The 13792-nt window shown below is 39.9% G+C and overlaps 1 protein-coding gene across 1 annotated transcript in view; it reads right to left on the bottom strand.

Moving 5' to 3' along the window:
- Positions 1-2460: 2460 nt before the first annotated feature.
- BASP1 (brain abundant membrane attached signal protein 1) overlaps positions 2461-13792 on the bottom strand; it is a 52537-nt gene continuing 41205 nt past the window's right edge. Inside the window, exon 2 of the mRNA XM_010957272.2 lies at positions 2461-4022. Coding sequence (XP_010955574.1) covers positions 3342-4013 — 672 coding nt within the window. The 5' untranslated portion in view covers positions 4014-4022 and the 3' untranslated portion in view covers positions 2461-3341. The remainder of the gene's footprint in view (positions 4023-13792) is intronic.

Genomic DNA, 13792 nt, shown 5'->3' with positions numbered 1-13792 from the left:
TTCAAGGTAGACAGACAGAGCTGGTCACCATCGACAAGTTCATTTCAATTCCTGTCAGTTTCCTCCTTGCCGTCTGCACACAGACACTCAGTGTTAGACCCTGGAATCCTTTCTTCTTTGTAAGGGAGATGTTGAACACGCCTGAGTGTGGTGAGTCCCCAAACAACTTGCCTGCTAAGCACAAGTCTGTGTGTTACCTTCCCTTTAAGATCCTTCTTGAGGAGGGAGCAATCTAGGTTAATCCAAAATTAAAATGGATGCCAACATTGTTCCTTCCTGGCTGAGCCAGTCACTCCCACATAGAAGACACTTGCTGCTGATTACACAATTTCAAAGAAGTTTTTCTTAGCGTGGTAAAATTAAGTGTTATGAGCCATGGTTAGGTTAAAATTCTGATTTAAATATTTTGGGTGAGGGGCCTGGTATAGCTCAGGGATAGAGTGCATGCTTAGCATGCACAAGGTCCTGGGTTCAATCCCCAGTATCTCCATTAAAATAAATAAAGAAATAAACTTAATTACCCCCCCCAAAACAAATCTAAGGAAAAATGTTTCAAATAAATAAATACATATTTAGGGGATCACATTTCTGATACTTTTAGATTGCTTGAACACCTACTAGAGTTAGAAAAGAGAAAAATAGCTCAGATTTTAATTCTCCCAGGCAACAACTTTAAATGTAAATAAATGAAGAAAAACGTCCACTTAGTTTCACTTAGCCCTAAATGGCAAATTTATAGTGATTAACGCTACACCAGGAGGCTGATTTGAGTATTCTAATCACCAAAAAGCCTAGTGAAATTTTTTTTTATTAAAAGAAGGGGATGAACAGTGAATTTATAACATATTGCTTCCATCAAGCACATCTATCTGCAAGAAAAGCGTGGTATTTAATATTAGTAACCATTTAAATGCCCTCCATGGTTCAGAGAATCTGTTCTTTCCCCACCACCGCTACCAACCCACCCCCGAGCTATTTTATATAAGCTAGGACACACCCACAATAATTTGGACATTCCTCTGCTGTTTTTTCTTACCTAAAACAGTTGCTTGGTGGTTAATGTGTTTACATATATCTTGTTTGTTGTGCTTCCAAGCATTAATTTCACATTTATTTCACTATAGAAACAAGAACCAAAAGTGCCTAAAGTTGAACATAGATATGAATTAACCCCAACAAGTCTATTTGCCTAATATTCAGTTTCACTGTTTTCTTCTCCCATTTCATCCACTGGCGACACCTTAGGTATGGTCCACACTAGGCTACTGAGAAGATAATTGGAGTACTTTTTTCTTCTTTTTTATTTCATAACGCATTTGAACCGAATAGGGTCATCCTCATCCACCATATCGCTCATGTCCCTTTGGGAATTAATTCATGTATACTAGCCCTTCACAAATTCTGCAGAAAATTTTCTAGGTTAGAGTATGAAATTGTATTTTACTCTGGGTAATTACCATCCAATCCAACCCCCCTATCCCTGCAAAAAAAAAAAAAAAAAAACTTCCACTTAACTGAGAATCATGAGGAATTTTGGGGTGGCTAGGGTTCAATTCTTTTTTAAGTATTTTATGTTGGAGATTTGGTGGCTAATATCCAATTGGAAAAGACCCAAATCAACATCAAGAGAGTTGAAGCAACTCATCTTACATTACAGAACAGATGCACATGGCTGGCTGCTCCGAAAGCCGCTCCTGACCCCCAACCTCCAACCCCTCCCCATCTACGGAACTTGAGCAAACGGAGGAGCACTGTTTCAGCTCTGGGGAAGATTTCAAGGGATGAGGTGACATCACAGCTGTTGCTACATACCTATCCATCCTATAAATCCGCCATCAGGCACGTACACAAACTATTAAATATTTCAGACAAGGCTTTGCCCTAACCGTCTTGTAAGTAGAGCAGGGAAGCCCCGCAGTTTAAATGTAGCTTAAAAGCCATACAAGTCGTTCATGCTAAACCTGAACAGGATTAAAGTCACTGCCCTCCAGCATACTGCTCAACACTCAGGGCCCCTTGCCTGGCTCTCTCACAACAATGATAAACAGATAAAACAAAACCATCTTCAGTGGTTTCACAACTGACGTACGTGGCATGTTTCTTTTAAGATCTTGGAGTTCTCTTCTCTCCAGCCCTTCGTGATCAACTCCGTTTATTGTCTGTCTTCCAATGTATTTTATTCAAAATATTTGTGACTTTTAAGTAAATTCATCACAACCCCATTTTTATGGGGTACATCATAGACATAGTAAGTTTTTAGTTTCGATTCTTCTAAGATTTACTGACACCGATGAGCTAATTTTTTGAAACAGATAAGGTTGAGGCTCCTGCTTTATATGTCTGTCCAAATATATTCATGAAAACGCCCAATACATAAGTTCTGTCTGTCAGTAATTACTGGGGAGGTGGGGGCGCGGGGCAGGGCGGTGGTGGTAAAAGAAAACCAGGAGTCTTTGTGACTTCATTTTAATTGTTTAACTTTATTACTGTTGCACCATTTATACAATTACATATAATTTCAATGCATCCATTGTACTTTTTTTTTGTTTTTTTATTTTTATTTTTATTTTTTTTCCATTTTCCAATGAGTGGTGTGGTGGTGTCTGTGACACGGAATGGAAGAGAAACTGGAACTGCAATGAACGCAGACTTTTTTTTTTTTTTTTCATTTCCACTGACCAATAAACAGAACTACAGGTGCACCCAACCACGGACATGCATTAACTCGTCATGAGAAAATCTAGGGAGGCTAAGTAGGATGAGAGAATGTTTGTTACTCCCAAAAATACCTGGGGAGGAAGAATGGAGTCTTGGCCTTGAGATACATGTGGACAGGCTAAGTGGGCTGTCTGAAAGTTGGCATTCATTCACGACATTAAAAAAATACCAAAATAAGAAAGGCTGTAAATTAAAAAGAAAACACAGAAAATACTGCTCTCATAAAGATCTGATTGCCTTGGCACAGGCCCTGCGGGCAGAATCGAACACTCCGACTCCCCTTGCAGAAGGCAGGATGTTGGGATCTTAGTGGCAGAGTGCATGGAACAGCGGTTCAGGTACAAAAGATGTACTTTACTTTCAGACATTGAGCTTGAAAATCCAGAACTGACTGGCAGAGTTGACTGAAGGTATATTAGATATTTCCCCACAAAAATACTATTTGGATTCTCCCCACCCCCTCCCTCCCTCGATGGGACATCATCCTTTTTCTTGGGCAATACATCTCATTACTTCCAATTTGAAACAAGTTAGTATAGGAGAGAGAGAGACAGAGAGAGAGAGAGAGACAGAGAGACAGGTTGCTGTTAGACGGTATTCTTTTTTTCCATAGGCTGTCCGTGTTACTCTTTGACTGCTACGGTTTGATCCGAATTAGCTGCCGGCGCCTCGGCCGGTTTAACCTCGTCTGCGGGGGCCTGGGCCTTGGGCGTGGAACTGGGTGCTTCCGTGGCTGCGGGGGTCTCCTTGGAGGATGGGGCAGCCTCAGTGCTGCTGGGTTTTGAGTCTGAAGCTGGGGCCCCGTCACTTTTCGTCTCCTGCGCGGCAGGAGCGGCGGGAGCCTCAGTCTTTGTGGGTTCCCCTCCCTCCTTGCCCTTGTCATCCTTGGCGGGGGCGGCAGGCTCCTCGGCCTCCGAAGCCTTGGGGGCGTCGCCGCCCGCAGCGGGGCCCGAGGCGGCCGCCGGCTCCTGCTCGGCATCCTTCGGGGGCTCCGGCTTCCCCTCGCCTCCCTCCGTCTGCTCAGGCTCTGCCTTCGGGGCGTCTTCCTTGGCTGCCTCTGTGTCTTTCTCGCCTTCTTTGTCTTCGGGCTTGGTGGCCGCGTCCTGGGCATCCTTCTCGGGCTTCTCGTCCTTGCCCTCCTTCACCTCCGGGGTCTCCGCCGCCGCCTGGGTCTCGTTCTCCTTGGGGGTTCCCTCCTCTTCTGTCCCAGCTCCTTCGGCCTTCTTGTCCTTGTCCTTGGCCTTCTCATCATTCACATTGTACCCCTTCTTCTTCTTGCTCAGTTTGCCTCCCATCTCGGAGTTCTGTAACACAACGGGAAACAACACACAACGAGAAAAGAGTTACTTGTGGCTCCGGACGGAATGTGCGCGTCCTACTAAACCCATAGGTCGAAATCCTACCCGCCAGTGTGATGGCAGGAGGAGGTGGGCCTTGGGGAGGTGACCAGGGCAGCAGGTGGAGCCCCGGCTGATGGGATAAGTGCCCTCCCAGAAAAGACCCCACCGCTCAGCTCCCTGGTCCCCTTCCCATATGAGGACGCAGCCAGGACCCAGCCGTCCACGACCACAAAGCAGGTCCCCACCAGACACCAGATCTGCCTGCACTTTAATCTAGGATGTTCCATCCTGCAGAACTGGGAGAAATCAATTTCTGTTGTTTATAAGCACTCGGTCGGTGGTAATCTGTTACAGCGCGCCAACGGACAAAGATGTCTATGGAGTATAAAAACTGAAGAGGCTTCTGTTTACAAAGTGAAGAGTTCAGGAAGGATGCTCCTGAACTGTACACTTGAAAATGGTTAACATGGGAAGTCTTAGGCTACATGTACTTTGCCACAATTAAACATATAAAAAAAAAGTGTATCATAAAGTCAAACACTCAGTTATAAAAGGTCTAATCGCAGCCAGCAGAGGACCTATTAAGCTGAGATCAAAGAATCGGTAATTAAAAGAGTAAGCTTGTTACTCACAAACATCAGAGCAGTATTTGTTTTTTCTGCTTTCCAATGTCCAACTCAAGCCCCAAATGTTGAGCACTTGTGTACAAGATGACAGGCACAGCCATTTTAAGTCTATATTGTAGTGAGTAAAAGGCTTCATAATTTTAAAATACTTTCCAGAGAAATGGCCCAGCTGGAAAATCACACAAATCACAAATTTCAAGAAAACAATCTCACACTTCAAATTCCATTATTCAAATATGTTCATATATGCACACATGCCTCCAAAGACCAAAAGCAAAGAGGATTTGGTCTATCTCATTATTAAGTAGGACCAGTTAAAGGAGACTATCGCCCAAGAAATGAAAAGCATGGTGTTGCCAATTACATTTAGTTTGTTAGTTATGTCCAACTTCTATTCATTGCTTTCAAGGTATTTTGGGATTTTAAAAAATAGCTCCATGGTAATTAAAAACATCTTTCATTATCACTTTCCTGATGAGAATTCAAAAGAGATACACAACTTCAATGGTCATTAAGAGCCTTTTTCACTCAAAGTTAAGTCTCCAACTTCCCAGAGGCTGACACTAAGTCTGGTATAAAAACCCGTGAATGTATTTGAATCTTGAATTGCTCTCCCCTGGCACCAAAGCATTAATCCAAATCAATCAATTATAAATTTATAAATAACAGATTCAGTGCAGAACCGTTGCCGGAGCTAAACAAGTACTGCGTTTCTTTTTCCTCAAGTGCATTTTTACGACATCAGAGATCAGTGAGAAACTACTGAAATGTTGCTCTTTAGAGGAAAACCGGTTGCCTTTCCTTGATGAAGCATATGACAGAAATCACATGCCAGTATCCTCTTCAGTCCTCACAAATAAGAAGTCCAGTGGAGTGAGAAAGAGAGAGAGAGAGCGCCTTGCCCTGTGCCCCAAGTGTACAGGTGTACATATGAGACCTCCTGGTTCCATTCCAGGTCAGGGCTGTCTCCAGGCAAAATTATAATGTACTCTTTAACCAGTATTTTTTTTTTAAGGTATTATCCATTTAAAACAGAAAATTTGCTGCTTATTCATTCCATTCCTTGGAATCACGATTCATGACAGTGAATAACCTACATTTATCTCATTTAAAAGCCGGGTGTTGGTTAGCAAAGTGCTATTCGTCAGTCAAAATCTGTCTCACCACTCTGCATGTGAATTTCCCATCTGCAGTAACTTGAATTGTTGGGGAAGAAAAAAAAGCAATACATCAAAAGGTGACTAAAATACAGTTCCAATTCTCAAGGAAAGCCTTTATTATGTTACCAAAGAAAGAATTTCTCTTACACGTATCTTTTTAAAAACGGAGTAGCTTTTGGTCATAACCCACTTTGGACGTCCAGTGGGCTCTGTGTGACTTAATTTTTGGTTATTCTCTCTCAGAAGTGGGAACAAACATAAATGGTAAAAATACAATTAAATGTACTTTTATCCCATAAGCAGTCACAAAGCAATAAGTAAAAATATGAATACACTGGAGCAGAAGTTTAAATGATAGTTTACAACTCTTTCACTGAATTCTGAATTACCCAGCATGCGTGAACGGTGCATGTCAAAGTAACAGCTCTGATAGTTGAAGATATTTTGGGACATCAAGTTAGAGCTGCGACAGGTCTGCCTTTAGGATCTTCTCCCAATTCTATAATAGAAACCCATATACCAACTTAGAAACTACAAAAGAGAAGACAAAGTATAAATGTAGTGTGGATATGTACTTAACACGAGTGCCCCTTTCTGACCCCATACAGCATGAAATTCTATACAGCTATCCCCAGAGGCTTAAAGTCATGTTGGTTTACAAACCTAAAATCTACATTACTAAAATTGGTTTTCTGAAACACAGTTAGGGCCACTTCCTATTCTTTGTTTTAAGTCCAGCTGCGATTCGTCTCTGGGTAGGAAATGAATCTACAGAATCAAATTCTAAAAAAGTGTCTCTCCATTCCTGTTTGTTTTTTGAACACAAAGTTAATAAACACAGCTACTTTTTGCTAATTTTCTTCTGTTAGATATAGTGAGATATCAGAGGGAAGCTTAAAGAATCCACCAGAACTCTGGTAGTCTGGTTATTTCCCAAGACGTTCTGGGTGAAAACCTTGCCTTACAACTAGGGGGTAAATTAAAATTACAACTTAAAATCTATTAACTGTTTCCTGGGGTCCAGCACAACCCTAATCCCAAACACGTTACTAAGCCATTTTATTTAATCTTCTCAACAGTACCATGAGGTAGTAAGTATGTCATGAGCATCCTCCTTTTTACCCACATGGAAATTCTAACTAGCTGGGCCAGTACCACAGGCAAAAGGCCAAGTCCATCTGACAAAACTAGGTAAGGCAGGAGGGCCCCAGCCAGGGGGTCAAAGGGAATTCCACCAAGAAGCCAGCAAATAGGCAGAGCTCTCCTCTCAAGAATGGTACTCACTCTGGGTCACACGGTTGGTGCAGATCTGGGGTGACTCAAAACTCAAGATGTAGACAAGATAAGGATGAAATTCAGAATTTCAGGTACCCTCTGCCCCTAAACATTTTATCAGCCCATTTGCCAGAAGAGCTTTGTATCAAGATCCTTAAGAAATAAGGAGAGTGCTGGGCGTATTTATTTATTTATTATTTATTTAATTATATTAATATTTATAAACTAATATTCATTAGTTTAATTATGCCACTCATTTCTATTACTTTTAATTTTGAAAGAAATCAGTTGGTGTAGAAAGTCAGAAGTTGGAACTTCTAAGTTAAAAATAAAAAAGCAGTCAAACAAACACACATACACACACAGCAACTAGTCATCCACGCTGGAAGGTACTTAAACCCAAATTGAAGCTACAATGAAAGGGCCAAGACTACCTCTGCATTTCTCCACATTTGGGACATTCACCAGCCATTGAGTGGCACAGCAAAAAACTCAGACTCAGGCTGATGCACCGAACTAAGCTCTATGTGTTGATATGATAATCAAACACTAAAGTTGATTTATTAGTTAAAACATCTCAAAGGAGTGGGATATACAGAGGGAACCTTTATTCAAAAAAGACACTTGCACCCTAATGTTCCTAGCAGCACTGTATACAATAGCCAAGATACGCAAACAACCTAAATGTCCACTGGTGACTGGATAAAGAAGCTGTAGTATATTTATACAATGGAATACTAATCAGCCATAAAGAAGAATAAAATGATGCCATTTGCAGCAACATGGATGGATCTGGAGATTGTCATTCTAAGTGAGATCAGTCAGAAAGAAAAATACCATATGATATCACTTATACGTGGAATCTTAAAAAAAAAAAGGACAAACAAATTTATTTACAAAACAGAAACAGACTTACAGACATAGAAAACAAACTTATTGTTAGCAGTGGGGAAGGGGGTGGGAAGGGATAAATTGGGAGTTTGAGACTTGCAGACACTAACTAATATATATAAAATAGATAAATAAGTTTCTACTGTATAGCACAGGAAACTATATTCAACATCTTGTAATAACTTATGGTGAAAAAGAATATGAAAACAAATACACATATATTCATATATGACTGAAGCATTGTGCTGTACACTAGAAATTAACACAACATTGTAAATGGACTATACTTCAACAAAAATATATATAAACACACACACACACACACACACTAATCTCAAAGGAAAGCAAAGTCAGGAGTTTTCCTTTCAAATTACAAGAGAATACTATGTTACAAGGGCCAACACTACAGACTGATGGCTTCAAGTTGGCATAGGAAACAACTAATGACCAACAGCAGCAGAGAAAGAGGAGCTTCACTGAGTTTAATCTGGAAAATGTTGGACAGGAATTATTTCACAGAGACGCTGCACACTGCATCACGGAAGACTGGTGAGATGTTGTTCTGAGTTCCATCTCCACAGCTCACCTGCCCAGAATCCTGCGGCAAGTTACTTAACTTCACTGTCCTTTCATTTCCTGTCCGATAAGAAACATCAATCTTAGGGAAATTTAACATGAGGCATCAGTACAACGCCTGGCATTTCATGGGCCTGCAATAAATGTTGGTTCCTTTCCCCACCATTTAATTTTGCAATTCTTAGATAGTTCTGTGCTTGCAAACCCCAAGAGACCAGGAGGACATAGGTTCCACACACAAGTTCTAGAATCAGGAACTAGAAGCCCTGGAATTCAGGTATTTTAAAAATATTTTCGGGGGGGGGGTATATATAGCTCAAGTGGTAGAGCACATGCTTAGAATGCATGAGGTCCCAGGTTCAATTCCCCAGTACCTTCATTGAAAAAAAAATAATAGTAGAAACAAACAAATAAATAAATAAACCTAATTACCTCCCCCAAAATAAAAAATTTAAGAAATTTAAATTTAAAAATATTTTCAAATGTCATCAAGGAGATTTTCGGGGTGTGTGTTCCATGTATGTTCCTGCAGACTGGGTACATGTGGAAAGGAAGTTTGTATGGTTATCTGCTGTCGCCACATCATCACCATACTGCTCATATTAAAATTAAGTTTAAAATTAAAATTAAGTCAAAATTCTTTAACTTGAAACTTTTATGTACTTAAAATTCTCCAGGTTATGAGTCTTTTTAAGATATAAACAGTCTATTATACCAAGAAATCATTTTCCAGATAGAAGTAAAACTTATAGATTAGTCATCAAACCTCCTTCCTGCCAATCTGAGCTGATGCCAGAGTGATCATAAAAGAAATATCATTTCATCGTTTCACTACCTCTTCATCACTTGGTTCAAGGAAACGAGAGAGAAAAAAAATCTCCTCTTCAGTCACAAGGATGAAAAGAGGATCCAAATTCTTCGGTTAAAACTCACTTACTGACATACATGTGAAAGCAAAACACTTGAGCTACACCTTACCTTTGTTAAGAAGCTAAACATAAGATGTTTAGGAGGAAAGGTAGCAGTCAAATGCCACCCCCTATTTTTTTTTTCCACAGATCAAAATTTTCTTTATTATAAAGTACCAAAGCATTTCATATTTTTAAGGTACTAACAAACAGTGTTTTGTTTTGGGTTTTTTTTTTCCTTTTTTCTTTTTGGTTTGGTTGGTTTTCTTGGAGGGGGAAGTAATTAGGTTTACTTATTTATTTTTTTAATGGGGGTACTGGGGATTGAACCCAGGGCCTCATGCATGCTAGGCACGCACTCTACCTACTGAGCTATACCCTCCCCCCAACAGTTTTAAACCTCCCACAGCTGTCTTGTGACTCATTTCCCCATCTTACAAAAACCGAGCCTCGCTCTAGTTAACTAACCCCACTTGGCTATAAACAAATAGTCCAGGAGACTTAAAGTTCTGCTTTTGAGTGAAGAGAGGAAAGTGACAATCTAGCACTGCTAGGTGATCAGAGCCACCACGGATGGGACGTGGGAAAACAGGAGAGAAGCTGTGAAAGTTAGCGGGTGGTGGTCCAGCCAGCCATTTGCTGGCACATCCATCAGGGACTCAGAAGGAGGCAGCATCCAGGTGACTGATCCACCCACCACCTCTTGAGGCTGACTGCATAGCATGGTTGTTAGCTTACATGACACATTCACTTCTGACACTTTTCTTTGTTTATTGGCAGCGGATGACTTTTGCTAATGACGGTCTATATTTAAGAACTTTCACAAAACTTCTAATGGTGTGTTTCTCTAACGTCTTCAAGGCACGTAACAGAGGAACTTCCTAGCTGGGTAGGCTAAGTAAGGTGAGTATTCTTTTGTACTCAGAATTAAGTACATGAAGTAAAGTAATATATGGCCTAAATATTAGGTTTTAATTCCTTCCCCAAAGCAAATCTTTGAAGGATTTTGTTGAGTCTTGGAGCTAACAAGGATTTCTTTTCTTGTAAAAGGAAATTCTGTTTACAAGCTAATGTTCAACCACCAAGTTGACTAATATATATCTATAAAGGAAAAAGAAAAACTTGATCCTATATATTACCACTATAGCAAACCTAAAAAAAATTCTTTGAGGGATTAAGGACAAGAAATAATTTGAAATGCTTTTTTGTAACAAAGATAGTCTAACAGAGATAATCACCTGTACTAAGCGGTTTCAATTCTTTGTTCCTATGGCTGCAGGAAGCCTGCCAGTGAAGCCAGAAGGTGTTCTTTAGCCATTCAAATCGTCTAAGATGTGTTTATTCTGCACACACAATCCCAGGACACACTGGGCAGAACCACTTCTGTGTAAACTGAATTATCATGGGATTTCATTAAACAACCACAATTCTTGCAAATTCTAAGATGATCGACTCATCCAAAACTTTCCTAATAGGCACTTACCTGTTTTTTTCTGACCGTAATATAAACCAATCTAACCAGCATAGCCTACTGAATTGAAATTTTGAGAAAATAAAGGTAGACAGGCAAAGGACAAAATGTCATTTAGGAAAAAATTAAATTATTAATCTTTTCTTTAAGGCTCATGTCAAAAACAAGCCACCTAGCACTCACTTAGTATGACGTTTGCTAAAAATAGCAAACACACTGAGTGCTGGTCCCAGCTGTCAATAATTTTTTTTTTTTTGGAAAAAAATGGGGATTAGGTATATTTATTTTTATTATTTTTTAACAGAAGTACTGGGGATTGAACCCAAGACCTTGTGCATGCTAAACACATACTCTACCACTGAGCTATACCCTCCCACCCCAATAATTTGTTATAAAATTCTGAGCAAGTCACCTCCTGCTCTGGGTCTCAAATTTCCCTTTCAGTAAAAGATATTTGAAGTTTATTCCCCTTCTGAAAAAAAAAAAATTACATACACATACATATATAGATGGATAGATATATTTTATGGGTCCTTCTTGGCACTAAACAAAAAGGGGTATGTGAGAAAAATGTCCTATGATCAATGCTATGGTCTGAGTGTTTGTGTCTCTTTAAAATTCATGCTGAAACTTAACCCCCAAGGTTTACCTTTTCCCACCCTGTATCACGTGAGAACCATTTAAATTTATAAATTCAATATTTTGTAATCTAAAACTAATTAGTCTGTTTCCTATAGATAAAAAACACTTATACAACAAACTGGCACAACAGAGGAATGATTTTCTTGCCACACCATCTCTACCACCTCATCCAGAATTAGTTAACATTGGGAACAGTGTTTGCAAATCCTTTAGGAACACACATTTGGTGCAAATGGAAGACTTGCCTTCTTTCTAAGGCAAGACCGTGCTGTTTCATAGGACATTAACACCAAGCACTTAGTCATGTGTGGCCTCCCGACAAAGTATATTTTGTCTGTCAGAAACCAGCTTTCACCCACTTGCTACCGGTGAGAAAAATTATCTTAGTAGTGGCTAGACTCACTTCTTCCTCAATAAATCTTAAAATTCTCAAATTCTAAAATTCCTGACTATGGACTCCTCCCTCACCCAAAGGTCTCAAAGGATGTTTAAAATATGTGGGGCAGTTTCATTTACATCTAGAGTAATCTGCTTATGCAAAAAACATGATAAAGTATCTTGAATTTTATGAAGAAAGTGGATTAAATCCCTGAGTCAGAATAAATGTTACCATGATTAATAAATCTTGATAAATGTTACCATGATTAATAATGTACCAATGTTACAATGATTGTCCAATACAAAAATGGTCTACATTTTTGCCAAAGTTGAGGGTTTTAGCCACGGACTCATTCTCTTTTCATTCCTTCAACAAGTCTGAAGAGGTGAACAGAAAGCAAGCACTAGTACCACCAACTGATTATACCACTTGCTTTGGGAGGAACCATTTTTTGTTTGTTTGGTTTTGAATTGAGCCCAGAAATATGGAATGGTTCGTCTAAGGGGGAAAAAAAATAATTCACTTGTTTATGAAGGTCCATATGTTTTTGTGGATTCTCTTAATTAAACAGTTGTATCTAAGAATGTTCTCATGAATCGCATATTTTCAAAATCAAGGGGTAATTCATTTCTATACCCAATGTAATGGAAAGAGACACGGAACAAAACTAGGACATAGCACCATTTTTACTGTGCTATCAAAATGCAACATGTTAGAAGATTTTGTTTGGAGTTTATCATAGGTTGGGAAAGAGTTCCCAGCCAGTTATAGGTTTTTAATACCAACAGCTTTGCTTTGGGACTATCAGCATGAGGTCATGGTGGCTCTGAAAACAGTAAGATGCATCACCCAGACATAAAAGAGAGAGGGAGAGAGTCAGGAGAAAGAGAAAAATTCTCCCTATTACTGCTTCCGAGTATCTACTCCTCCACTGGATCCAATCTTTTTCTGAATTTTTATCTTATAGAAACTGAAGCCAAATATTTCATCCCATACCCTTTCCAGTAGGGCACCTTCACAGGCAAGAAATACCTAGTGGAAGAGGGTTTAAACCCTGACTTCATTCCACACTAAAGGTAAAGCAAAGTTACCATGAATCGGGAAGCCCATTGGGATAGCTTCCCTGTCCTCGGTGCTAAGAAAGGAGCCGATTGGCAGACTGTGATGAGTGGAGCCTTTAAGCTGACTTGGTCCTCAGTTGTCTCTATAGAAGACAGTTCTGCCCTTCCAGCGACTGAGGTTCTCAAAGCTTCTGGCTACCAAGTGAAAACACACAGCTCGGCCCCTCTGCCTGTATGTCCCTTTGGTTTTGGTCAAGACAATTGCCAACGTTGACATAACTCTACCCACCAGGGTGGAATTTAATCGCTATTTTAGCCGTTATTGGAAGTCGTTCTTACATGGCTTTTCAGTAAAACATGAGGGGTCTAGGAGCTATCACTTGCTGTTTCCTTTCTTTAGTCCTTGAAAGACTAGCCTTTACTGAATAGTCTGGTTGGGTGTAGGTGAGGGAGAAAGAAGAATACTGGATCAAAAGGAGTTTTGAGTAGGTGAAACAATAATTGTCACCACCAACTTTAAAATCTCAGTCCTTTAAGGCAGATCTGAGTAACAGCATGCCATCAGGCATCCGAGAAAAGTTCCACTAGAGAGCTGGGTCATCCAAAGAGCTTCAAGAACCATCCTGCATCCTGCTGGTGAGCAAGATTATTGGTAATTAAAGGTTAAGGTTTTTCTCAGCCCATCTACTGAATTTTCCATGTTTTGACATGCAAATGATCACCATTTGTGATGGAAGAAGCTTCA

The sequence above is a fragment of the Camelus bactrianus genome, chromosome 3 (assembly GCF_048773025.1).
Source record: "Camelus bactrianus isolate YW-2024 breed Bactrian camel chromosome 3, ASM4877302v1, whole genome shotgun sequence".
Lineage (NCBI taxonomy): Eukaryota > Metazoa > Chordata > Mammalia > Artiodactyla > Camelidae > Camelus > Camelus bactrianus.
Note: the sequence above shows the minus strand (reverse complement) of the source record. Positions and strands in the feature narration are given on the sequence as shown.